This window comes from Syngnathoides biaculeatus, chromosome 19 (assembly GCF_019802595.1).
Source record: "Syngnathoides biaculeatus isolate LvHL_M chromosome 19, ASM1980259v1, whole genome shotgun sequence".
Lineage (NCBI taxonomy): Eukaryota > Metazoa > Chordata > Actinopteri > Syngnathiformes > Syngnathidae > Syngnathoides > Syngnathoides biaculeatus.
This window is the reverse complement of record NC_084658.1, coordinates 11,687,209-11,714,555: the sequence shown is the minus strand read 5'-3', so window position 1 is coordinate 11,714,555 and position 27,347 is coordinate 11,687,209. Positions and strand designations below refer to the sequence as shown.

The following is a 27,347-nucleotide window of genomic DNA, read 5'->3' as shown; positions in this document are numbered from 1 at the left end:
ATGTAAAAGTTTTGTTCAATCGCGCCGTTTGGTCTACGGCGGCTCTTAAAGACACAGTAACTTTACTTTTGTGACTTTCCGGTGTACTTAAAATTCCGCAAGGAGAAAGCGGGACAAGATTTACTGCAACATTATTTCCTCGCTCCACTTTGTGTCAACGCCTCGCCCATTACCGACTTTATGTCTCATACCGTTGCACTTCTTACTTTATTACACGGTCAAAAGCTTGTTTCCATCCAAGACAGTGACTTTATCCCCCTGTAGCGTCGTGTTGCCTTGCACTTCCTTTGAAGCCGCGCGACCTCCAAAAAAAATGACTGCGCTGCACTCACAGCTGCCATAAAACACGGTTTTACGACAGCTCAACTCAAAGACATTCCAAAGGAAAAGCTGCTTTTGGCTGACACTCTCCATATTTACATGATTCGTCTCACTTTGATTTTTAAATTTAAAAAAAAAAAAGAAAAAATTTAATATCAACATGTGAGTGGAAGTTGGGGCACGCTTTGAACTAAGCTAACAAAGAAAACGGAAAAAAAAAAAAGTCCTAGCAAATGAAATGAAGAAAATGCTCAAATTCACATTGCTAGTACACTTGTAAACTATAATTGTCATGTCTTGAAAGACATATTATTGCCTCAAAAAAAAAATATGCAAAAATGTCATCTTCATAAACGATGACTTCAGTGTTCCTGTCACCTTCTGCCCTCTGACCTCTCAACTTAAGATGTCCGCCGGCGATCGCTGGCCTTCTCGTGAACAGCAAACACGAACCAGTAATGGCTGCTACAATGGAAGTGTGTGTGTGAGGGGTGAGGTGGGGGGGGGGGGGGATTGCTGACAATGTTCGAGAGCCACAATAAACTGTTGAGATGGAAAAGGCTGCCCCTGCTGATGCCGCTGTAATTCCCGCTCTCATCAAATATTCATAGTTGCGCTCCGCCAATTTATGTCGGACAATAAGAAATTAGATTATCAGTCTGATTACATCGGATGGATGTCATTTTTTTTTTCTTCCCCCCTCCGTCTGTGAAAGCTCCTATTCGTAACGCATCCTCAGCGCCGTATTCTTCCGATAATCATCTGCACAAATCAAGAGACTGTTGTAAGTTTCCCTGGAGGGAGTCAGAATGCTGATGGTGAGGACGCTTACGCGATAATCTGTCTCGATCTCTTCCCTCGACAAAGATAATCCGTCTAGCTCACCGTGTTTGCCCGAGAGCGCCGCGCTCGCGCCGCCGGCCGGCCGACGGAGCGTGGCCTGCCGGGGGTCAGCGGGCAGCGGCCGCGGTGGGGGGGAACGGGGGCTCGCGGACGGTCGGCTGAGCCAAGGGCATCCTGCCGACTGGGAAGCGCGCCCAGAATATGTGTACAGAGCGAAAACAATCCCAGGGATCTTTCCCTCGCAGGGAGAATAGTCGACTGTCTGTATAGGTGACAGGAAGCAACGCAGCTGCTTCCTTTTATCACCCCTCTTGGAGAACACTGGATTAATTCACTGGAGATGTCAATTACGACGATTTATGGAGGAGGAACAGTGAACTGTTGGCTCATGCGACTGGCTAGCTGCCAAAGTGCCGGCGGAAGTATAGCGCGAAGATCCCAAAGACGGCCCACGGAAATGGAACTCACAGTAAGCGTCGAACGTGAGAAATGGTCAAATATTTGGGTACAGCAGCGCCTTGACTTGAAAGATTTCCTTTCGGCTTGTCCCATTAGATGGCAGGTGTCAAACTCGATGCCCGGGGGCCGGGTCCGGCCCGCGAAGCCAAATCTCGAGTGTCAATTTCAATTATTCTTGTAAAAATTTGCACGAAACTTGCAAATTGTCATGCATCATAAATGATAACGTTGAGCTATTCCAAGCATTTTTTTTGTGTGACCAAAAATGAATTGTTGAAAAACACATTACCCTTGATTTATGATTCCAAAAGTAAATATGATTAGACATTTGTATTGTTTCATAGTCATAACGGCCCTCTGAGGTAAAGCGGAACCACAATGTGGCCTGCCACAAAAATAAGTTTGACACCTCTGCCTTAGATGAATGCATATTTGTTTGGCACAGTTTTTCCTGACGCAGCCCCTCTGCAACATCGATTTGCTAAAAATCAGAAAAAGACAGCCTGTCAAAAGGTGCAACAATGCTAAGGGTGTCGCGATCTGACTTTGGAGATTTGACATAGGTCCAAAAAAGGTCAGATCGGACTGACATAAGTCCAAAAAAGGTAAGATTGGACTCTGGATCGGACTCGTCCTGTACAACGTTCCATGCTCTGCTCCAGCACTTCGATCCAGTAGTGCCTGGATGGCATGCAGAGCCTGCGTGATCGCTACAACAGCTTGCTAAGATGCTAAAATTGTAGCAAGGTCATAATATAGTGAATGTCGCTAGCTTAAAGTTGTTTATTGACACTCCAGTCGAAGTTCAGAGTAAAACTGAAAAGAGAAAAGAATTACATCTATTGAACGTTCAAATACATCACAGACTTTCTTCGTTTTCGCTCACCCTCACCATGTGCACCACACTGCCCCTCAGAGGTCAAGATGTGCACAACAGTTGCTTTCAATTTTTAATCATAACTACCTTGCCGATTATATTTTTCTGTTTGACCGTTACCATTTGATCGAGACTTTTCTAACGTTCCACACAACAAACTTGAGTAAATTACATAAGATCATTGCTGGAATTGGATCAGACCAGAACTGGTATCAAATGAAACTCAAGGCTACAATATCGGTATCGGCTCAAAAGTGAAAAAGTTGGATTGAGACATACGTAAATCAATACTTGTGTCCTTTTGATGCCTGACCACTATTGCATGCTCCATCTACACGAGTTGCTGTTTAAAGTTTTATAAAAAGGTCCAAAATGTCTCGATTTACATTTCCAAGGGTCCTCAGGTCACACTCAGTTTTCCTTGTACTTACATTCGTTTTCCATCGGATTTGTTGCCTAGAAATGTTTTCCATCCAAATATTTACTATAACCATGGCATTTCCTGCTTATGAATGGCGCGCATCAGAATGTTTACAGATGCCGCACCCCTTTCGTCACCTCGAAATACCGTACGGCGGGCACGGTGGTAAACCGAGAACGAGTTATTTACTCTACAATGGTTTGTAAACGCTCCAAATCCCTATAAGGGAAGCAATCCAACTTCTACATACTTGACATAGTACGTGTTCCACTAGCTTGCGCTTATGTTCCGAGGAGGGTGTTTTCCCTGCAGCCAGCTCGTCGGGAATGTCCCAGAGGCGACATGGGAGTCTGGCACGGACACAATGCGAGCTAGCGTGACGTCACTTTGGGTGGCCCTTTTCCTCTGCAGTCAGCACTTTCTGCCCCCCCCCACCCCCACCCCTGCCCAACCTGCTGTCGCCCCCGCAACTGCACACATCGCGGTGACCTCGGGCTATCATCCGTGAGGGCCCCAGAGTAGAGGGGATGAGTGAGGGTGGGGGGGGGGGGTGGTACGAACACAGGTCATAGGAGACGTAAAAAGCAATAAGGGTGACTTGTGGGGAAGGTCGAGCGGGCGCGTTTAGGAGGAGACGCCGGCCGGAATGTTTGTGTGGCTGTCTGGCGCGGCGCAAGACAAAGCGGTGGGAAGGAGAGTCACAGTGTCTCTCACATGCTCCCCCATGTGAGAGTGTGGCGAGCGGGAGCAGGACTTGCTTTATGTAACAGTATCCCCCCCCCCCCTCACACCCGGTGGGATGCCTCACTCATGCTTTTCCCGCGTGGTCACCTCACATGGTACAACGCCATCCGCCATCCATCTCCCGCGACGGGCCCTGACTCACTTTTTTTTTTTTTTCCTTCCTTGCCGCTTTGCGTTCTCGCCGTCGCCGCTGCTCGGCGGTCCGGCACACGCTGCCAGCGGTTTGCAACTGCGACGGGGGAAGGAACTTGGCAAAGCAAATAGAAGCCTCGGATGAACCTCGACCCAAATTGTGAAGTAGATTTTCGGCCACCCGGATCAAGGCTCTCGAGAAGGAACGACACTGGAAACCTTTTCACTTTACACAACTTGCATGGCTTCTCATCTCGAACAGACCCCAAAGGGGACCTGATGAAAAAAAAAAAAAAAGTCTTGTAAACATATTTGGGTCTCTGCCCACCCATAAAGTGCAAAATTACACACCCAAGTAAAATATTTTGTTTTCAGAAAGTTTCAAATATGTCAACAGAGTTGCTCCACACATCAGCTAGGCTGGGTGAAGATCCAGATCCACTTTCAAATGCACCTGCACGACTACACTGACTGAAACGCTATCACGAAGAAACGCCCACATCATCCGCGGGTCGACACCCCCGCTATCATGTCAAAGCCGAAAGCTAAGCAGAGCTGCAATTTTTTGTGGGGGGGGGGGGGGGAGATGCACAGAACAGCGTGCGCTCATGGTGTTAGCTCCTGATAAGCAGCACAGGAAATACCTGAAAAGACACGGTGGCGGCAGTGTGGAGGGGGGGGGGGGGGGTCAGTATTTATGTTTAGTGACATGCCCATGCGCCACATACACACAGTATAGTGCATGATTTGGATATTTTATGATATGTCATATTTCAATACAATTTAGTGGTGTATTTTTTGCACAACAATTTCCCCCCTAAAATATTAAGATGGCAACTCCTCAAGCCCGATATATATAAACTAACAAAATAGCTACCGTGATTTTCGGCATATCAGTCGCAACTTTTTTCCCCCACACGCTTTCAACCCTGCGACCTATGTGGTGATGCGGCTAATTTGTGCATTTTTTCTAACGGCCGCACTCGAGCGGAAAAGGAATGACTGACAGCGGTGGAATATATGTGCCGAGGAAGTGACTTTTACCGGTATGTATTTTTTTTTTTTTTTTACCTGTCCTGTTAGCATTTCGCTAGCTTGTTGCTGCTGTGTTATTGCCGCGTCTCAGTGATTTAGCTATGTTTTTTTTAACCGGCCCTGTTAGTGCTGTCCTTCCGTGTTGCTACTGTGGAGGTGGCACGGCTGTTTTTTGTTGTTGTTGTTTTGTTTTTTTTTCCCAGCCCAGTTCGTGCTACCATGTTGCTGCTATGTTAACCTAAGGTATTAACACTGAAAACTCTGTGTACCGTCTTTCTTCGTAAATATCTCGTGTTTCAACATGGGTTCCAATGTGGGAGGCTTTTAACATACGTGCGGCTTATGTATGTACCAAATGGTATTTCCTTTACAAATGTACTGGGTGAGGCTTATAATCAGGTGCGCCCTGTAGGCCGGAAAATACTATAATTTTTCTGTGTCTTTCTGAAAAACAAATATACAATTTCATGCAGTGACTGAACAAATATTCATGATCATGAAATCGGTAGTTACAGGTTTTCGGGCCCTTTTTCAAATGATATGCTCTCACATACAGCTCTGCTTTAAAACAACAAATCTATTCAGATAGCCTTAACATTATTTCCTACACGCCATTAACCTCATATACGACACGCCACACAAGACCCGCATTCACCCCGTCGCGCTGCCTCCTCCTCCTCTGAGGGCAGCTGGCAAAACACAAAGGAGAGAAGTGTGCAACTGGTGCGATAAAGCCTGGAACATCTTGCTATTCAAGCGTCAGCATAAAAAAAAAAAAAAAAAAAAGAAAAAGAAAAGAAACTGGAAGCATAATTAAAGGATGGGTGTGTGTGTGTGTGTGTGTGTGTGTGTGTGTGTGTGGAGGGGGAGAACTGCAAGAACAAGTGTGCAGCGGTGCTGAGCATTTAAAAAAAAAAAAAAAAAAAAAAAAAGAGTGAAAATGTCCAGCTGTGGGTTTTCTTCAGGACATGACGGCAGTGGAGGGGGGGAAAAAAATGAAATAAAAGCACAACAGAGGCGATTGTGTTTGTTGCCTTTTTAAGAATGCAAATGATCAGTCGGGGACAGCACAGAGACACAACAAAGCGTGCGTGTTTGGACCTCAGATGCGCTGCGCAGCACTGCCATTACTCCATTTACAGAGAGGCCCCCGCTCTCTGCTAACATTAGCACCTTTGTCTTCGTCTGCTGGAAGATGACATTCCTAAACACAGCGGGATTGTCATGTGATGCACACGTGTGTGTGTGGCGGGAGGGGGGAGGGGGGGGGGGACAAAAAAAATAATTGTCGGGCAATTAAGGAGCCCAAAAATGTAACCCACAAATGCTCAACATATAAGATAAACAGGTTTTAACTTTGAAAAGTCTTTATAGATCGGCCTAATTCTGTGCAAGCCGTTCTGGATTCCCGCCCTATAGGATGGGAGAAGATCCAGTGCCACTTTCAAGCAACTACACCGGATGAAACACGTTCATGCATGCATCGTTCATGGGTGCGACGCCGCGGCTTTCATGTGGCAGCCGAAAGGTAAGCAGACCTGCATTACATTTTTGTCGTCTTTTGTTCTCCACACTATGAGCTCATCAACTCCTGCCGGTTTAATGACCGAGCTCCGCCCCGGGACATCATCGTCACTAAATAGACGCTCAACATTGGCCTAATCCAGTCGCACTCGCTTCTACAGCAAGAAATTGGGTTTTCGTGTGACGGAGCACTCGAACCTTGGGGAATTTTAACGGAAGCGTGTCACAGACGTGTTTGTAAAACCTCTGGGAGTTATTTGAAATTGTTAAAGGAGAGGAATAACCGGTCTCCTTGAACAAAGGAATCCTTTTAAAAGGTGTTCCAGCAGTCTAAATGTAGAACCTTGAAAATCATTAGCGATGCGAATTTAGAGTCCTCCCCCTCGTCTATTACAAAGTCCCAGAATGATTCCTCGACCTTAAACCTGCTCTGTGTTCTCACAATCTCCCCCAACCCCAGCCCGCCCCGCCGGAGAGGCGGGTGCAAAGTCTGCTGCTGTCTGGCTGTTCCCATGGCAACCACCAGGTGAGCAGACAGGCACGACGCGACCACGTGACTCGGCCCACATGCTCGGGCAGAACACGCAGGCTCGCGAGTGCGCGGCGGCGGCGGCGTCACGGGCAAAGGCAGACGTGCAGTCTGACAGTCCGTCTGCTTGCCACTGAGTGTGTGTCACAGTCAAACACACACACACACACACACACACAGAGCGGATTGTGTGTGCGTTAAAAGAGGAGGAGGAGGAGGGTGGACCACAGGGGGCAACAGATATGTCACAAGCACTGAACATCAATCCAAATGTGCTACAGCAGCAAAAAAAAACAAAAAAAATGAGGACACGGCATGAGGAAAGGAGGACGTTTACGAAACAGACCGACGGGGCAACACATAAAAGCGCAGGCGGCTTTCCGAGGACACCCACAACTCGGGTTCTGAACTATTTGAGGTGAGTTGAGGTCCTTCGTTAGCGCAACGGCAACGCTTGGCCAAAATCGATGCCGGGCACGACCGCTGACGCCCGCGAACGGCGGTCACGCGGCATAAGATGGCGCGCTCAGTTCCCGCCGTAATTCCCGTTAATCACTTTTTTTTTTTTTTTTTTAAATACAAATATTTACTGTAATTATGGACCCGGTGCAAAAACAATGCCGACTTTACTTACTTTACCATGTTGTAGCTGTGTGCTACACTTAATCCTCCGGCTTCTCTGAAGATATCCCGGACACTTTAATATTTATTTTATTCCCATAGTGTTTTAATGTCTATAAACATTCCATATCTCCTTTAACACCGGACAGGAAAGCCTGACAGTTTGACAAAAGGTCTGCCGAGTATTCCCAGGGGTGACATGTCGACAGGAAACATCGCAGGCGGCGGCGGCGGCGTTTGATTCGAGCTACTCACCGAATGGGCGACCCTATTGAGGAAGATCTCCCAATCAATAAATGAATCAATAAGGGGCAGAGTCGGGCCCCTTAGATGCCTATTAATCTTAATTCCTCATTTTGTCAAGACATTTGGGACCAGCGCATACGCTTCCAACGGCGGGAGAACCGCGCAACACAAGGCCAGTCAAGGCGTGCTTGGCGGAGTTCAGTCTGGGAGAAAGTCATCAAAAACCTCCAGAGTTCTCCTTCCCAAGAGACTGGGAGCTGCTACGGGTGCAGATTTGATTGGATTTATGCAAAAATGACTCCCAGCACACCCCACGCCACAGGATAATTGGTCAGAATAATCCTTGAGGGACATCCGATCATCGGGCTTTTGATCATTTAGATTAGACGTCAGGGGTCAAATGAGGCCCAATTATCTGAATGTGTGACCTCCATAATTATCGGACACAATTCAATCATGTTCGTTCCCTTGAGAGAGAAGTTAGCAAAGGCCTGATTATCGGATGTCACCGACAGATTATTCTCAGGGTTCGATCCCGGCCCCGCCTGTGTGGAATTTGCATGTTCTGCCGGTGCCTGAGTGGGTTTTCTCTGGGTACTCCGGTTTTCCTTCCACATCCACACAAACATGTAACATTAATTGGACACTCTAAATTGCCCCGAGGTGTGATTGTGAGTGCGGCTGTTTCTCTCTATGTGCCCTGCGATTGGCTGGCAACCATTGTAGGGTGTACCCTGCTTCCTGTCCGTCGACAGCTGGGAAAGGCTCCTGGGCTCCCTGCGACCCTCGTGAGGATAAGCGGCGAATCAAATGAATGGATGGATATCCTGTGGTGTGGTTTTTGTTAAGAGGAAGTTTTATTTATGATCTCCTCCGGAAAATAGGGTCAATTATTGCAAACGTATTGCAAAAATACAAAGCGGACGATTTTGCAACCCGATCCAGACGAAGGGGCCGCGGCCCGAGCTGACCCGTATCCGACACTCTTCACGTCATGCAGCTGCCGTGCGATCTAAACGTGGGCCTGCTCAGAATCATGAGCTCATAACAACACGCGCATTCCTTCGGGATGTCATCACAGTCGCACCGCAAAGCCGCAACCCTGTGCGAGGACGCCCCGAGTGACACTCACCACACACACACACACACACACACCACACACACACACACACACACAGTCGAGTTACATCATAAGTTCTACCGACGCTTTCATCCGGAAGTCCCACCCAGCGTTAAATTCGGTTGAAACGCACTTTCAGAACTGGCGCGCACCCGAGGCAAAAATTTCATTTCTGCCAATAATAACTCAATAAACAATAAAATGCAAAGCAAGCCTTGAAATATTTACATACTTGAACAGAGGTACTGTACGTAAAACAAGGTGAGGGAAAAATGCTCTGAAAATAAAGTTGACTAATGAGCAAAAAGCTATTGATTAAAAAAAAAAAAAAATTATGTGACTGTTCTTCCTAAATTCGGTACTCCAGCTCAGCCGACTGAAATGTTCTAGGTGGGCCTCTAAGCGGTCACGGGACCCTCACGCAGGTGCTTCGAGCCAGCTCCCCGCACTTTCCCCTTCATGGCAAAAGTTCCGCCAACGACCCCCCCCCCCCCCGTCTCATCCCGCCGAGGGCCCTTCTTGTGGAACACGACTCCAGAAAAGGTTGGATCACGTTGCCGTGGATTCCGACCCGTCTGCCTGCAGCCTCTATAAATAGCCGCTGTCAGATATTTGCACTCCTGTGCTGAGCACACTCAGCGAGCGATGCAATGTATTAATAACCAATGTGACCGAAGTGCTGCCTCGGGAGGGACCGCACGGTGGTGTGAAGGGTGAGTGGAAAAGGCGTGCAGGGATGTTGCGCCAAAACTGAAAAGGACCAACGAGGGCTGGCTGATTAATAGATTGAATAAGTCTGTTTGTTCCTAGATGCTGGGAAATGTGTTCTTAATTAAAATATTTTGCAGCTTCAGTAGGTCAACGCTTATCCCCACTGAAATCCGCTGCTGACGCTAACAACATGGCTGCGAACAGACAGCTGCTAGTAAATGTTGCTAACTTGGACATCTCTGTTCAAATTGATGTCATCTAATGCTCGGTTTAAAAAAAAAAAAAAAAAATCCTTTCACAGCTTGTTTGAAAGAAGAATTAAAACATGATTTGCGCTAATTTGCATGTTCCATCACTTCAAATATACATCCATCATTTCCTTTGCGAGTCGATGTTTCCCATTACAATGAATGGAAAAAGAAATAATGCGTTCCAAGCCCTCGAAAATTGGCTTTTAAAAGCATTTTTTTTAGCTTTTCCTGACAATAAACTGCATAGTAGAAATACATGTATAGCTTAAATACTTTGTATAATAAAATAAGTTAAGAAATGTTTTTATTGCTTGCTTAAAATGTATGCTTTAGTCATTGAGTAGGCTAGGCTGGGAGTGGATTGTTGTATCTTTAGCCACTCAGCGCCCAGCCTTGTAAACTTTTTTTTTTTTTTTTGACAAAAGTACAGAAACAAGCAATAATGAGGGGGAAAAGCATCCATCCACTATCTCACTCATCCTCACGAGGGTCATGGTGAGTGCTGGAGGCTATCCTAGCTATCAACGGACAGGAGGCGGGGCACACCCTGAACTGGTCGCCTGCCAATCGCAGGGCACGTAGAGACAGAGAACAGTCACACTAACAATCAAACCTTGGGGCAATTTAGAGTTTCCAATTATTGTTGCATGTTTTTGGGATGTGGGAGGAAACCGTAGCGCCCGGAGAAAACCCATGCAGGCACGGGGAGAACGCGCAAACTCCACACAGGATCGAACCCAGGTCGTCAGAACTGTGAGGCAGACGCTTTACCACCTGATCCACCTTCAAATATACATATAAATCATAACTGAAAGCGATCCCTTAGATCCGCCCTGCAAATCCATCCAAAGTCCTTAAGGATGATCTCTTGCCACCGACATCAACAAGCAGCGCTGACTGAAAACGGAGTTTCTTGATTCTGTCCGTCCATCTTAAGCGAGGTTACGATCGCTTTTTCGCTGCGCCTGGATCTTGCTAAACAATGAGAAAAGCTTACCAGCCATAACAACGGACCGCAGATTGAATTTTGCTTGCCCGCGAATGATATCAAAGCGGGCTAATATCCCAGGTGCATGCCGCTAATCGGCCTTGAGAAAGCAGATTCCAGCTAACGGCCCCCCTAAGCTCCGGCAGAGGAAATCAGGCCAAACCCATTAAAGGTGAAGACGACTGCTTTGCCAAAGCCACCGGAGGCCGAAACAACCATTTTTTTACACATTAAGTCACATACCTGCACAATATAAACACATGAAAACCACCATTTAAAAAAAAAAAAAAAGGCATATTGAGCTGAAGGCGACTTGATTGCTCCTGATTTAACTTCAGTGCAATCATGTTTATAATATTGGAAAGCAAATGCAAAAACAACTAAACCGGGCTCCGCACATTCCGACAATCAGCTCAAATTTGGTCACGTGTCGTACTTTGTTGGTCATCGCAAGTAAATGAAAACACAATAACCGTAGCGGGAACATCTGCGTGTGTTTACCACATGAATCAGGCCCAATCCACTTTTGAAAAAATAAATAAATAAATAAATAATAATAATCACTGTTGCGGCTTCTTACACGTCTGCTTATGTAAGATATGTGCCATTTTGGAGAACAAATGGTCACCGGCTGAGCGATAAGAGATAAGCGCCCGCCTCCTTTCTACGCGGGACATTCCAGAAGCCGCGGCGCAGTGACGTCTCTCGGGCCCCGGATCGCATTTCAAACGGTGGGGTGGGGATGACGAGAGTTGACCTGCAGTGCAACCGCAAACTCGTTTTCTGCCGCGGCTGATTGCATTGGCGGCCTTCACCTCCGGAGCTGACTTACTAGATAAAAAGGAACGCCAACACGGGAGCAATTCATTCCAGCCTAAACCAGATCCACCCTTTTTTTTTTTTTTTGCTTCGCCTCTCTTTTGTAGGACTTCATAAATTCTCGCCTATATCGTCATCCCCTCTCCCTTGGTGCCCTCCCTCGGCCCGCCATTCCTCCACGTCCTCTTCCTTGCTCGCGGTGCCAGGACTCAGCTGACGCCACGGCGGGGGTCATCTGGGGTTCCATACGCAGAATATGAAACGTGAACGAAATACACACATACACAAAGAACCCCAACTCATTTGGATTCCCTGTGCAGTGTCCAAATAGAACTCCTGCGCCGATATATATGATCGCCTAGCAACCTCAACAACAGAGGTGACACTTTTAGCCAGTGGGTAACATCCTTAAAGAGCGCCCTGATGCGGCGCTGCTGTGTGCTGACGGAGAGGGAACAAAGTGTGCAAAGCAAGGCAGGAAACCTGATATTCCAGCTCTGGACGTGCACTGAATTGGATGAGGGAGGAACATCCAAGTCCTGCAGGAAGAGACGCGGGTTCCCTGCCAATGCATGCTGGGGGATGTGTGTGCGTGCTTCCACCTTGAAAGCAGTGTGTTTGAGAAAACTTGCAAAAGTTGGAAAAGTCCCCCCCCCCCCAACCGTCAACCTTGAGGTCTGACCTCAATAAGATGATGTTGTCACTGTTAAAATAAAACTATCCATCTCAAACTGTAGTTTTAAAAAAAGTGAAGTTTCTGGGATGTCACTGAGAAACACGGAGTTTTAGCTCCCTCCAAAGATTTTCTATTGGGCTTAGGTCTGGAGGCTGGCCAGGCCACGCCAGGACCTTGATATGTTTCTTACGGAGCCACTCCTTGGTTTTCCTGGCTGTGTGCTTCGGGTCATTGACCCAGCCACGACCCATCTTCAATGCTCTGAGTGAGGGAAGCAGGTTATTCCCCAAAATCTCACAATACATGACTGCGGTCTTCCTCTCCTTAATACAGTGGAGTCGTCCTGTCCCATGTGCAGAAAAACACCCCCAAAGCATGATGCTACCACCCCCATGCTTCACAGTAGGGATGGTGTTCTTGGAATGGAACTCTTTTCAGGTCATTGACCAAGTCCTGTCGTGCAGTCCTGGGCTGATTCCTCACCTTTCAAAGGATCACTGAGACCCCCCCATGGGGCTCCACTCCGATTGAGAGTGACCATCATGTTTAGCTTCTTCCATTTTCTAACGATTGATCCCAAAGTGGACCTTTTTACACCAACCTGCTTGGCAATTTCTCCGTCGCCCTTTCCAGCCGTGTGGAGGTTTAGCCTGGGTTGTTAGTGGAAGATCCGTGCATTTTGCTCTGTTGACTGGCTGTTAATGGAGATTTTTTGCATCCGACTTGCATTCCATTCCACTGACAGTCTGAGCTCTGAATTTCGGGGGAACACCGCAGAAATAAGCACCCGAGGCAAAGCAATCAGTAACAGAGTTCAAACGCGTCACATTCAACGCATGCAAAGATCGATAAACTGCCTCTTTCCTGGATAATCAGCCAAGCGTGTCCAAAATCATTCAGCATTTTTGTTGACTGATTCACCCTGTCACTTTGCTTTGACGCTCGAACAAGAGCCGCTTTTGGGACCGCGTACAGTTGAGCGTGTCGGCGGGGGCGGCCTATTGCAACCCCCGGGTGCTCGGTCACGCCGTTACCCCGTCAGCGGGGGTTGCGCCGAATGCAGGGCTTACTCGAAGCGTCGTTTGAGCTCCTCCACTGCGCCGGCCACACGTGTGAAACGTGCACTCCCGCCGACACACAAACACATGCGAGCCGAGGCCTCGCCACGGTTCTGTGCAAGACTAATGAGGTGGGCGGCGTCTGCGCCGGCGAGAGGGGGTGGGGGGGAGGCTTAGGGCCGGGTCACTCCCACTCAGCTGTACTGAGGCACGTTGCACCTCGGGCGCCGCGCACCTGCAGAAGGACGCAGGGAACACGCCACTCACGCCGCGCACATGTGGAAAGTAGAGAGGGTGTTCCGACTAATGCCAGGCATGTGTTGCGGGAAGCGGGGGGGGGGGGGGAACATTTCCTTTTCAATGCTGCAAGTTTGCAGAAACGAATGGAATAAAGCATTCCCTCACAATATCGCAGTTCATCTTTCGTGACCATGCTACACTGCGGATATTTAAGCAATCCTTCATATGGATTTTTATAATACACCAACTTAAAGTCATGCGCTTAATTGAAGGCCAGGAAAACTAACAGCAGAATCAGTTTGACATTATATTCCGTATGAGCAGAACGGGGCAGAAGACAATCACGCCGATCGTTTCCAAAGACAAGAGTGTCCCTATTTACGTTGCAAAATCGGTGATTTATCAACATTTTGGAAACTTTTGACTCAGGGTACGTGCTTCTCTTGGGCTCAACAACAACTTTCCCATTATCTGTCCATTTCTGTTTCTGATCAGCAAAAGGGGAAAAACCTGAAGGCTTTATAGAAATGATCTTCAGGTCATAACCGGCCAGCCCTACTCAGCAGCCTTAAAATAACTTTCACTTCCTTGAACGCAAATGCATTGGAAACATGCGCGACTCTTTTTTTTTTTTTTTTTTTCCTGATCAAAACATTTAGTCACGCCACTTGTAGGAGAAGTATGAATCACACACACGCGCGCATAATACTGAGTCAAACGCGGCTCTCTGATGTCAAGATGCATGTTATTATTATCATCAATAGTGTGGAAACTCATGACCGGCCATGTGATGAGGAGAGTGTGTGTGTGTGTGTGTGTGGTCATCAACAACATAGCTAGTATTAAATTCAGGCTCTTTGGGAAGAAATAACATTATCGACTGCACTTGTGTGAAATGAGAGCATTAGTCTGGTGCATAATGGGGTTGTACACTAATTACACAGTCACTACACACAATGCGGTGTGTTTACTACTCAATTGAGCTGAACTGAGCTGAACCCTTTTTCCCCTCACTGCTGGCCACAACTTGGCCCGGACTAACCTCAGTGGCGGAAAAACGTTCCACGGCAGCCGGCAGTGTGCTTTTGCGCGGTCTTTCGCACCATCTGCTGGTCGTCACGCCTTGGCAACACGCTGAGGAATCTACAAAAAAAAAAAAAAAAAAAAAAAACACAAGCATGCTCAGCATACTTTTTGACAAACAAAGGAAAATGTAGAACAGCACAGTCCAGTCAGACACTGTTTTCCCATGCTCACACACACACAATATAAAACAATTCCCGGATGTTTTAATATGTCTGAAGTGAATTTTCAAAATACCTCAAGCATCAAAACTTACAGTACATTTCAACTACACAAATTCTCGTCTCAGTGATATTCGCCAATTTGAGCTTAAATTATGCAAGCAAGCGACTTGACACCACGCTACATACACTGCTGGGCCACTGACGACGACAGACTCCGTTACTAAAAGAAACGTCTATACAGACAAATGCAGAGATTTTCATTCATGGAGGCAGCACTTCATACACCAAGTTATCATGTAAGTAAACCACCCTTGTTATATAACCGCAGGCGTGTTAGTACTCACAAGCAGATAAGGGAATTCTTAATCGATTATGTACTTTCACAGTTGATGGATGGGCAGGCACACCTGAGACCGAATTTTTCAGATAAAAAATATTAAAAAAAAAAAAAAAAAAAGTCAATTTTTCCCCCAAACTCAGCGTCTGTTTTTGCTGCGGGTATTTGAACCCAACCTGCAACGGAACACACGCACACACACACACACACACCTCCACCTTTCTTTGAACAGCTGGCCAATGTTGTTGGAGAGTATGTTTAAAAAGGGGGGGTTGGTGTGGGGGGGGGGTCTCAGACAAGAGCCTGTCAACACTGCAGGGTTCACAGTCCAAAAGGCGCAACATCACGTATTCCCTTTCATCTGTGCAGCGCCTCCGAGGCCGCAAGGGTTCCAGTCAGGGACGGATTCTCCTTTTGGCCTCAGGGCCGAGTGTTCCTCTCTTTGTCTGAGGGCTTATTCATGGGAAGACGAGAGAGAGAGAGAGAGAAAGAAGGAATTGTGTGGGCTGACAAAAACTGCCACTGTCTTTTCGGAGGTTTACTCCAGTTCACGTGTGTGCGTGTGAAGTGGAGGGAAACGCCACACGGAACACCAACTGGGCAAAAATGGGAATTGTTATCGTCATGTTAAAATGTACAAAAAGTGCAATCCTCAACAGCTACGTGAGAGAAGTTAGCAGAATATATATATATGGCAGAAAAATTATGAAGCGCTGTTGATGTGCTTTTTGCTTGTTTTTACTGCCCCTGTATGGACAAAAACTATAAATGCACATTGAAAGGGGAACAAAGTGAAATCTAACGCGCAAACACCGTACATAATTTTCTTGAAAAACACACAAATCCAAAATATTCACATCTTCCAAATAACTTTATACTTGAAATAGTATTGCGCTAACACGAATCTTTGAGTTGAATGAATGAGTTTCAGAATATCAAGTAATCGTATTTTATACGTTTATAAGCTATGCAGTGTGCACACTCGCCGAGAAGATCCAGACGTGCACTCGCTGGCAAGAACCGGCCGGCTGTTAACGCTTACACTCGCCGGCGAGAACAAGCCAGCCAAACGAGCGGTACCAAAGAGACCGGCAAACGGCGGCCGGAACGGTGGGCGGGATGCGCGCAGTAGCCGCCGAGATCCAGCCTGCTGTCATGCATACACCTGCTGGTGAGATGACAGCGTGCAAAGTGATGAGGAAGATGAAAAGAATGCTCACACACACACACACATACGAGCGAGAGCCGGCCAACTGTTCATTTACATATTTAGACGGGCACATTGTGTGCGTTGTTATCTTGTACAGTAAATTAGTCAATATATAACCAACTCAACACATGAAACAAGCACAGATGTCCTCGATTTGGTGTGGTGGATGTTCTATTTGCTACTGTAACACGTCAACCAAAACTTTCCGACAATCATCTGACCATCCCAGACCCGAAATTAATATCGTCGTGAGAGATTTTGATGCCACCGCGACTAGGAATGACTTCAACACAGTCAGCGCTTGTGAGGACTTTGGTCTCGCCCCGCTAGTCTTGTGACGCGAAGGAAAGGCTTCGGATCGACTCGAGGAGCAGCGTGACGCCGCCATAAGGTAAAGATTATTTAATAACCGACCACACAAATATTTAAATGGAGTGTAACTTGCTGGGGTTAATCTCATTATGTTGCATAACATGTGCCGTCATTTAGCAGAGGTCATTTTAGGTGTAGTAGTAGTAGTAGTACAATAACAGTACCCGGTAAGTAATTTTTAACTCGTTAACTAATGAATAAAAGAAAAACACCAATTCTGCACATGTTTTTTTATCCCCCCAACATTCAAATATGACCAGGGAAACTATGCTAATAGGCTAACAATAAACTATCAGAAAAAGGTCTGAATAAGGGTATGGACCGTCTGGTTGCCTAAGGCTGAATTTACACTAAAATCATTGAAGTGATGGGATCCGATTGTGATCTGGTAGTGTCAGTCAGGGACAGAAAAAAAACTCTCGTAATTGGAAATCTTCAGATGGGAATCAGTCCACTCAAATACGCATTAAAAATGACAAACCAATTAGAGCGCAGTGTAAACAGATCAGATAACCGTCAATGTCAGCTCGCCGTCACACTACTGTACACTACTTGGAGATGTATACACACTAGATTGAACTGATTAAACTCGACTTTACTACCCCGCAGATATTTACAACTAGAGGACGAGCAATAACTAATCCCCTGGATTTTGAGTCTCGCCTAATAATCAATTTACAGATGATTTTAGACTTGTCTGTCTGTTACCATCTCTGGATTATCATGCTCTGCGAAGTAGCAGAATACCCGGCCAACAAGACAATAATCGTCATACGTCTGCACATGTGAAAATATGATGGTTGCGGGAGAGCGTAGTAGTCAGCTTCGCTAGCTATCGGCAATTCCGATCACCCCTACCTAGTCTTAAAAGATGCGTGTTGACAGTTGTGGAGTGAGTGAGGGATTATCCGTGCAAGATCTTGCAGGTGTTCTGTGAATGTAAACAGCCATATCAGATATGTATCACTTGAAATATATATGGAAGTAGATATCGGCACGACTCGGAACGGGGCACTAAGTTCTGTCGTATAAACTCAGCCTAATGAGACTGGAGGAACCACTTTCTGTTGACAGTAAGACTGACAAAATGCCCCTCGCCAGTCAAAATATTCTCCAACTGTTTAACCATCAGAACATCAGACACATTGGAAAAAGCCCAAAATTACAGGTTCACTCGACCATGGAAATGAAGAGCACGATGACGCGGAGCCAGTCGCTGCGTAGCGTCCACACATCATACGACAAACCAGCCAGGATGGATGCCACGATTATCAGCAGGACTGTGTCCGTGTCCAAGTTGGTCCAAAGGTGCAGGAAGTACTGTCCTGGTGATCTATTTTAATAAACCATGCATACATTTTTAATGCTTCCTTATGCCCCAAACAGATATCAAACCACAACTGGAGATGATCCCATCACTTCAAAAAAAAGTGACACAAAACCGAAGCCATCAGTTCAAGCGGTAACGTTCCACTTTGCAACATATTGATGTACTTATGTGTAGAATTAACAGAACCTTTTCCCGATGTAAGAATACAGTGACGACTCCACCAGTGAACGGCCCACAGGAAAGCAAAGCACCTCAGCTGGAGCCTCCCAAGACCGGAAACGACAAATGGGAACGTTCTTTGCCTAAAACCAGTTTGAGTCGCAGCAAATCCACGGGAAGCCTTCAAAGCAACTCCAACGTGTCAATCGAGTCCCTGATGGCACGGTTTGAGTCGAGAAATAAGCCGGCAAGCGCTTTCAGATTGGCAGATGAAGCCAAGCCTTCCAGAGATGCCGAGCCAGTGACGGATGGAGAGATGAAGAAGTTAGCAGAGGAGCAGAAGGCTTGCAAGGCCTCAGTGCATTCCAGTAAGAGAGACGCGGAGGAAGGGAATGCTCCACAAAAGGTGAAGAAACATACTGAATACACAGAAAAGAGAGTACAGTCGCAAAGGTGATATCTTAACTTGCTGCGGGAGGAACTAAATATTCAAAAGGTCCCACAAGTCTTCTCTAAATAGTTATAAAGTAGCTGCAATGCGACAGATCAACTCCATATTTTCCTTTCCCCTTCTTGGGCATGTGTGGCAATACTTTCGTACTGTATTCATTCAGGCGGAGACGCAAACCCGGACAGAAAGAAGGAAAACAATTGGAAATGTTGAAAGAACTGTGGTCTCTGAAGCCGGTGAGTACGAGACTAAATTATCATTCCCGATAGAATGAAAATATTACGTCAAATATAATGTACGTCTCTAATTGGAAGTCACGCCACAGAAACTGGGATCTCAAAGTATCTAATACATGCACCATTTAGTTGTGTATTACAGTACCATAAAACCATAAACACAAACCTACTCCCAGACTTTGATCTACGTTAAACTTTGCACAGATGAACCCTCATTAAAAAAGCACTACGTAAAATACACACAACTTATTTTGAACTACTGTCTCACCCAGCTGACAATATTAAGGACAGGGACTGTTCTGAAAAGCTATTTAGCATTGTATTCACGATACAAAGTTATGAACTGAGCGCTATTAACTTCTGCACTTCCTGATTTTCATACAAATATATTCAGCGACCATCATTTTAGAACTGTGTTAGCATCGGTTAGTGCTCGACAACAATGTGTCACATTAGTTCCACAACACAAGCCAAACTAAAAAGTAAAACAGCTCGCTTGGGGCACATTCCCTAGATTCTATGTGCCTACCAGGCCCTAGAAAGCTAAGCCTGACTGGGGGTCAAAGTAGCTCGTGGTATGAATGAAAACGTGAAGGGGTTGACTTTGCAACAGCCAGTGAGTGACTCCACCTGGCGCAAATGCAGTGGACCACTTCGGCACGGGACAGAAATAGCTTGTGTACGAACCCCGGAATAAATGCAAGCGTGGGTTTGCGACGGTCAGCTGTCACTCGGGCAGGAGTGCCAGATAGCTTGTGAGCGCAGCAAGGATACGAAAACGAAATTACTAAGAGAGACACAGAGACTGATTTTTAAGGATACGCCAGTTGATGGTGAGTGCTGATTTGTGTGTAGTTTCGCTCAAGACTACAGTACGTCAGAATGTGTGTCAGGGGAGTCAGGTAACTTCCCTTCCCATGACAAGTGGTATATTTTTAATTTGGACGCACGGCAGCTGCTACGTAAAAGCTTCGACGTGAGCGCGGTAGCAAAATCCCGATAGCATCAAAGGTTTTATCGCTTTGTTTTTCCACCATGACATGTCTTATTGCATCTCGGCATCTTACGTGTGAAGTTGTGCTTTATCTGCAGATGAAAAACAGAGGCCAGTCACCGACTTCCGAGAAAACTCCTCTGTCCAAGAGAGGGAGAAACTGTGTGTCTCCGTCAAAGCTTTGTCTGCACTTTATCTGTCCAAAGTGGCAACTCACGAAGCAAAGCACAGAGTTTTAAAACCCGTAACTATCTGAATTTTATCTCATCTACTCGACTATCTCCAGAATTTATGCTTTTAATTCCTAGTTTTATTACCACTGGAATCTTTACAGACTTTAAGGAATTGTGCTCTTGTTCTATTCTGTTTTTGTTGATCTGCTATTTCAGGATCAGGGAATATTTTTGTTGTTAATTACCGTTAAGTTCCAATGCTGGTTAAAAATAGCACTTGAACTTTTTTTTTATGTATCCCACCAGGCACAATATCAGTCAACTGAAACTGGCAAACAAGCGCAACAGATAAAGGTGAGTTAGAGTTGCACATATTTTTCCTCCAGAAACTTAATGCATAACGTTTGCGGTGTAACTGACAAGGCAGGTGCACGTTGTTTGTAGAGTCTACACTTGTTTCATCTGTTTGGTTCACATTTGAAGTGGCTACAGTTGTTGACCACTTTGGAGTTCGGCTAACAAACTGATGATGTGCATCAATCGGGTGGTATTTGGAAGGTAACACGATCTAGATAACTGAAGCATGTTTTCACGGACTGAAGCATGGCATCTTCACAACCGACTGAGAGCCAAATGATGACTGCATCACTTTGTTCTTCTAAGATGACAGAAGAAAGCCAACCAAAAAGAGAAGACAACCACCAGCAAGGACCAGAGGACAACCCTGAGACGCAGTCACAACAATTCTTGTTATCCCAAATGTCCAAAGAAAGGTTGTATCAACAACGGCAAAAATGTGAGCTGAGAAGACTCCTGAAGCACACACACCCCGAGCTAAAGATGCTGGATGAAGTTGTAGACGATGAGCTGGCTGAGGTCTTGAGCTCGGAGACGGAGGAGATACCTGATGAAACCGGATACGAGGGAGAGGTCCGCTGCAGACGACTGATATTTGAGAACAGTTCCCAGAATGTTAAAGTGTCAGTTTACACCCCCAGGAAGCACACGACAGAGAAAATAGTCAAAAAAGGCAACATCAGTAAATCATCTAGTGCGTTCGAGCACCCAGACGAGAGGCGTCCTCTTGACCAAACAGCGACTACTAGTTCCCAGCCCAGTAAAGAGTGTGAGGAGGAAGTTATCAGAGTAGATGTCCAGGCAACCAGAAAGATATTTGAGAGTCAATGTGTAGATACATCTCAGTCAAATCCAGATAAAGTTCAAGGTAAGGTTTTTACTCCTGGAGTTCTGACTGGGTTAATCCAAAAACAAGAGAGGGAGAAATGTGACACCCAGAATCTACAGCACCCACAAGAATCCAGCAATGTGAATTGGACAGAAGAACCCAAACAAAGGCTATGCGATTTTAATCATAGCACAGTGAAGGACGATACTAAATCATCCAGTCTTGAAGTTAAGGGAAAACAGCAAAACGGTATAAAATCGAGGGCATCTCTTATGCAAAACAATCCATTCTTATCCAAAAACATAGAACATTCCAATAGTCAGGTGGCAAAACCCAAAACGTTTGACGATGGCTATGCAGTCAAGGTCAAGAATAAAACGCATTTGTTTGAATCAATGCCATTTGACAAAATAAGACATCAGAACAAGGACGAGGTGGAGGCAATGGTGGAGACACTCAAGGAATCGCTGAGCTCTCTTTATCACTTCAACGCCATTCATTCAGATGGCTCGATCATCGAGGTGAACGAGACAATGAGAGCTAAAAAGGCCAAGTACGTATTATCGGAGAGCGGAGCCGAGATCACTCATGATGAGGTGTGTGAGGGTAATTTCCAAAATTTCATACTCCGTGTGCTACCACGGGCCAATCTAAAGCCTCAGGTCACTTACCTAAGAGAGGCCTGCAAAGGAAGCATCAAAAGAACATTGGTCAACGTACCCGTACACCCGAATCAGTTCACCGGCAGCCAGGCTACAGAGTGTAACACTGCCAATGTGGTTCAACTAGTGGAGGATATTCTTAATCAAGACAATTCTCTCAGAAAAGGAGTGATCATCCAGGAGGACAAAACTGCAGACATTATTGTTTACTCCCTCTTCAAGTATTTAGATGAGGAAGACGTGCGGCGATATTGTCCTCAGAAGGATTTTACAAGAACGAATGAAAGAACATCACCCCGAATCTCTCCAGACAGCATCTGTCAAGAATCGGTGAGCCCTGAAGTGTCACTGAAACGATTTAAGAGTTGCAGTGAAAAGGAAGAGTTGGATGATTTCAAAACTCTTCTGGCAAAGTCAGCGGTTGAAGAGGAGGAAGTTCCTCTTAAACAGATGATGGTACAATGTAATAATATTCTGGACTGTAAACAGAGAGATGATCTGGCAGATGAGGGTAATCCAGAGTGGGCACCGGTGGATGTTAAGAGACTGAGAAACATTTTCTCTGGAGAACAAATCCAGAGGGAGTCCAATCAAGACCTTTCTAGTTCAACCACAATGTCAAAGTCTTTGATAAGACAAAATGTGACCCTGGAGAATATTCACGCACCTCCAATGAATGACTGTGATGTTCCCATTGAAAGACTAGATCAGGATAAAATCGTCGCGTGTGACCGCCAAGTTCATGAAGAATCAAAGGATTCCGTCAGTGTCGGGAAATCTGAGATTCTGTGTGGGGACCGAGTTGTCCAGGCTGAATCAAATGAGGTTGCAGTTAATAATGATGATGAACAAATTTCAAAACTCCAAAATGCGATCCACTGCCTCCAAGAAGCTACAATGGAAGCGCAATCTTTACACCATTTATCGCAAGAAAAACAGAAAAACAAATCAATACAATATATTGATGGACCCATTACCCCGGCACCAGATGTCAATTTGCAAGTAATACACCAGGAACCCAACACATCTCCCTATCACAGTGGAAAATCAGAGGAAATGGTTTTGATGATCAATTCAGTACCAGATATTAAACATGAAACTGAGTGCCTTGATCACATGGTTTCAGAGGAAACCCGCAGTAAAAACGTAACTCGCACAGAGGATGTCAGGGTACAACACTGTCAAGCTGTTGTGGTTTCTCCAGATAGTTCAGAGAAACAGCAAGGGGAAGAGGAAATTGTCTTTCGGGGAAAGCTACAATCAGCATTGGACTCCTTAGAGAGGTCCAACATTAATGTCACCAGAGGAGATTTCAAAGCAGCTATGATATACCGGAACTCCTCAAAACCTTCCAAAGAAATGGTGAAAAATGCTGAAGTTTTTTGTCATAACCAAGATGTGGCATCCCAAACTCAAGTGTGTCCAAATACGGTCCCAGAAATGGGGACAAGTACTGCAAACGCAAAGTCAATAAGCACTAGTGCACAGAAAATGAAAAGGCCTGTTGGACCAAAGCCAGCCATCCCTCCAAAGCCTGAGCATTTGAAAATCAAACCTCAAAAACACCATTCAAACACAGAAAATTCAAAGCTATTAATAGATAAAAATTCAACAGAGACTGACAAACAAATTATGTCTAAAGTTAACACCGGTACAGAGTCAAAACATGAAGTAGTGAGTCACGGAAGGTTAGGTGAAGGATTACAAAACCCTCGGGATTTTCCAGAAGAACAACTCCGTGGCTCACTGGTCCCCAGGGAAAAAAATGACAAAGACAACCTGCGTGAAGAGATAAAGGAACCAGCCCAGCAGAAAGTCTCCCAGGACATCCTGGCTGAAGAAAAAATGACTGAAACGGAGGAATCCCATTTAGATTTCAACGAGGCATGCAAAAACTTGGGGAGTACAAATGACCTTTCAAAGAAGAGACCTCCTGTTAAACCCAAAAGAGTAAAAATAACCCAATGTGACAATCAAATGTCAACCATTCCTGGGCAGGTCGGTGCAGAACTGCAACCCTCGGTACTCGGTGCAGTAATCCAAGGTAACAAAAAAGACGAGAAACATGAGCAAGAAATTAAACGGGAAGGCCAGGTCGAGTTGAGGGCAAGGAGGGGAAGGACTGAGACGGAGGATGAACGCCGTCAACGTCTCTCGGTCCACATCGACGAGATCATGCAGGGCGACATCGGGGCTGCCATGGAAATTTTCGACAACTTGCAAAAGCAAGAGGAGCTGCGGGGCATCCTCAGTCGAATTGAAGAGATCGGGGAGGACACCGGCAAGGTTGACGTGAGGTCGCTGAGAAAAATGTTCGAGAACGTCCCCGAATGGGTGGTGCCCTCAAACAAAAAGAAGCCCAAGAAAGCGAAAACAGAACACAAAGAGAAGACAAAGGCGCCATTAGCCACAGAGAGTCAGTCCTCGGTGGCACATGTTTTTGGAGATCTCGAAAGAGCCAGTGAGGAAATTATGACTCTTAAGGAACAAACGCTAGCACGGCTTGTTGACATTGAGGAAGCCATAAATAAGGCCCTTTATTCTGTCTCGACTTTAAAATCAGAGTCTGATATTGCTGGACTATCTTGCCTGATGAAGGAGTCGTTAGGAAGTGTACGAGGATCCCCCGAGTCTGGCAACGTTAGCAGAATAAGCATCAGCTCGAGCAAAATGGCATCCCTACAGGTGAAAGAAGATCCCACAGCTCCACCTGGAGGCCAAAACGCAGGCGCTGAAAGAACCCCAAAGATCAGAGAAGCTCCTCCATGTTCACCCGCGTTCATCTCTATCCAGTCAGCTGCTAGAAAGTCAGACAAACCAGAACTTCTCACGAAAGAGGCCACAACCTGCTCAACTTGCCGGCACAGTCCAGAGAAATTCCGCTCGACCAAAGTGCTTCAGCGTAACAGCCCTGCTCGAAATAGCTTGCCGCAACGAGAGATCAGCGCACTGGAGGTGCAAACTGACCAGGAGGGGAGCAGAATCTCGGGCACCAAGACAGTCAGAGAAAACTACGATGGGATGGACGCCCACGGCAACAGGATTTACTCTTTAACCACCTCGACCGTTGTCACCACTGAACCAGAAACACCAGACACAGATTCACATCAGTTCGCTACACAGTCGGAGGTTCTGCTGCCCGTTAACCAAAGTCCATAATGCGAGAAGACTACTTTTTCTAGCTGATTTACGATGGCTGTTGTGTACAGAATTTCAGTTTTTGATAACTGATGGTGGGTTTCATATTGTCGGGATGTACCGCTGCTGTCAAATACAGAGCACTGCTTTTCAACCGCCCGTCTCACTTGTCTCATCAGTTCCAACCGAGCCGCCAAGAGACGTGCTCAGCCTGTCTGAAGCCGGTTTACCCCATGGAAAAAATGACCGCGGACAAATACATTTTTCACAAACGTTGCTTCTGCTGTAAAAAGTGCAAGAAAACACTGAGGTGAGACGTCGGAAACCCAATCACTGGCCAAACAAAATAGAGCTTGGATAGGAACTTCAAAACTATTCTAAATATGATTCTTAAATCAGGGACGGGCATTTGATTATACACATTCAATAAGGTCAAACGTTTTTGTTTTTTGTTTTTTTCCATTTGCAGAGTGATTGCTCAAACAAACCACATTACTTCATTTTTGATAATCAAACAACTTGATTTAAACTCATTTTGGGAAACGCAGATGAGCAATAAAGCAATTAAAATCTCAACAAAAACATAACACAACCACCCAAAAACTCGTTTTTTTACATTGTTGTTTCACATCATGCCTTATGTTGTATATATTAAATATTATAACATTGGACACGAATTCGTCACCATTTAAGAACAGTTAACGAATCATACCTGTTAAACCTGTCCAAAGATGTTTAAAGTTGCTATTTTTTTTAAATAAAAAAGAGCTTTTGTCCTTCCACAAGCCGTTATTATGCCTTCCAACAAAATAAAAGACGTGACGTCAACCATTTAGAAACTTTTGGCCATGACCCCGGAAATAATTCTTCCAACATGGCCTCCTAATTAGCAGTCGCACTTTTACATGCTAGGTTTTGTAGTTTTGAATAATGTTTTATCTAGCCTTTTTTTTTTCTTCATGTGGACTTCTTGATTATTGCTATTTTTGCATTGTTAGCGTTTTACGCCACTTAATCCTAAAAAAAAAAAAACGGAAAGGAACGACCAAACCGAAGGATAAAGATTTGACCTGACAGCATAGTGCACTAGTGGTTTGCAGTTTTGCCTCAAAGTTCTGTTGGGTTTGAATTTCAGCCCAAGTCCTTCTTGCATCGGTTTTCTCAGGGATCTCATGCTTCCTCCAACATTAAAAAAAAAAAAAGCATTGAAGACTTTAAATCGTCTATTTGTGCGAATATGAATGCCAAGTGCCGATTAAGTTGATTTTATTTTCCATATTTATTTTTTGCATTCCCGTAACCTTCAACTTTGTGCTCAAATCGTAGCATGATCAATTACGCACCGTTACACGGGGAATTCTACTGCGTATTCCACTACCGGCAACTGTTCCAAAAGAAAGGCAACTACGACGAGGGCTTTGGACGCACGCAGCACAAGAACCGATGGCTTCTCAAGACCGCCTGCGCCGAATCGGAGGCTTAGGGAGTTCCGTCCCGGTGTGATCACGTGAGTAAACACGAGCTGTAACGCAACATCATTTATCGTCAATAATAATGCAACTGTCTTCTCGTGCTCTTGACAACGCAGAAAACCCGGAAGCTGTGCAGGAGGCGCCATAAAATAATGTACAAGATGATTGTTTACTTTTTATTTCTTCCTCTAAGTATGGCAATCGCTACAAATGTTTAATCATTATGAGCAAAAAATATATATATATAGATTTTTCAATTAGTGATTCAGTTGAAGATTTGATGACCGAGTTTATATGACAATAATAAAGAAATAAACTCTCATTGTTGTTTTCAAGTGAGTGAGTTTGGGACAGGGAGAAAATTACACTAATATGTTTTTTTTTTTTTTTTTTTAAATAAAACACCTTTAGGTCCGGGAGTGCTTAATGCCCTCAAATAAATAAAAACTATAATAGCTAATCTGCTGTCACAATATCAAGTATTGTATTTGCTCATGTTGACGACGTGAGGGAGAAATGGGATTCAGTGTCTTAAAGGTCAAGTGTCATGCCTATAAACATTCTAAAATAGATATTGTAATGGAAAATACATGTAATATTATTCACTTCAATGTCTATACAAAAAAATAAATATGAGCGGAGAGCGCATCGTCCGTGCGCAAAGTTGAGGAAGTCTCATTCGACATTCAAGTGGTAGCCATATTGGCTGCGATTGTCTGTTCGTGACATCACACTGGCACATTCGCCATTGAGAAAACGGTGTGC

At 45.3% G+C, this 27,347-nt stretch overlaps 1 protein-coding gene and 1 long non-coding RNA gene across 4 annotated transcripts in view; one reads left to right on the top strand and one right to left on the bottom strand.

Moving 5' to 3' along the window:
* The window catches only part of LOC133492670 (uncharacterized), a 71,339-nt gene extending 44,891 nt beyond the window's left edge, over positions 1-26,448 (bottom strand). Inside the window, exons 1-2 of the long non-coding RNA XR_009792721.1 lie at positions 25,823-26,448; positions 14,658-14,758 (exon numbers count right to left, since the gene is read on the bottom strand). This is a non-coding gene — a long non-coding RNA (uncharacterized LOC133492670). The remainder of the gene's footprint in view (positions 1-14,657; positions 14,759-25,822) is intronic.
* Positions 16,550-26,904, top strand: LOC133492669 (LIM domain and actin-binding protein 1). Of its 3 annotated transcripts, none has more exons than XM_061805184.1 (10): positions 16,550-16,800; positions 17,950-18,089; positions 18,168-18,243; positions 18,314-18,676; positions 18,885-18,957; positions 20,050-20,195; positions 20,431-20,478; positions 25,290-25,420; positions 26,437-26,617; positions 26,699-26,904. In XM_061805184.1, the coding sequence occupies exons 2-9, from the start codon at positions 17,962-17,964 to the stop codon at positions 26,591-26,593; spliced, it is 1,122 nt and encodes a 373-aa protein (XP_061661168.1). In that variant the 5' UTR covers positions 16,550-16,800; positions 17,950-17,961; the 3' UTR covers positions 26,594-26,617; positions 26,699-26,904. The 3 variants fall into 3 exon arrangements, with proteins under 3 accessions (XP_061661168.1, XP_061661166.1, XP_061661165.1); XM_061805182.1 differs by having other exon boundaries at positions 17,914-18,089; XM_061805181.1 differs by lacking the exon at positions 16,550-16,800 and having other exon boundaries at positions 16,816-18,089.
* Positions 26,905-27,347: the final 443 nt, after the last annotated feature.

Excerpts from the sequence above, each read along its gene's own strand:
- LOC133492669 (XM_061805181.1), top strand. The coding sequence starts at position 17,824 with ATGAGACTGGAGGAACCACTTTCTGTTGACAGTAAGACTGACAAAATG. Across the intron at positions 18,244-18,313 it reads CGAAGCCATCAGTTCAAGCG|AATACAGTGACGACTCCACC; the intron begins GTAACGTTCCAC and ends TCCCGATGTAAG. Across the intron at positions 20,479-25,289 it reads AACAAGCGCAACAGATAAAG|TTCCAACCGAGCCGCCAAGA; the intron begins GTGAGTTAGAGT and ends TTGTCTCATCAG.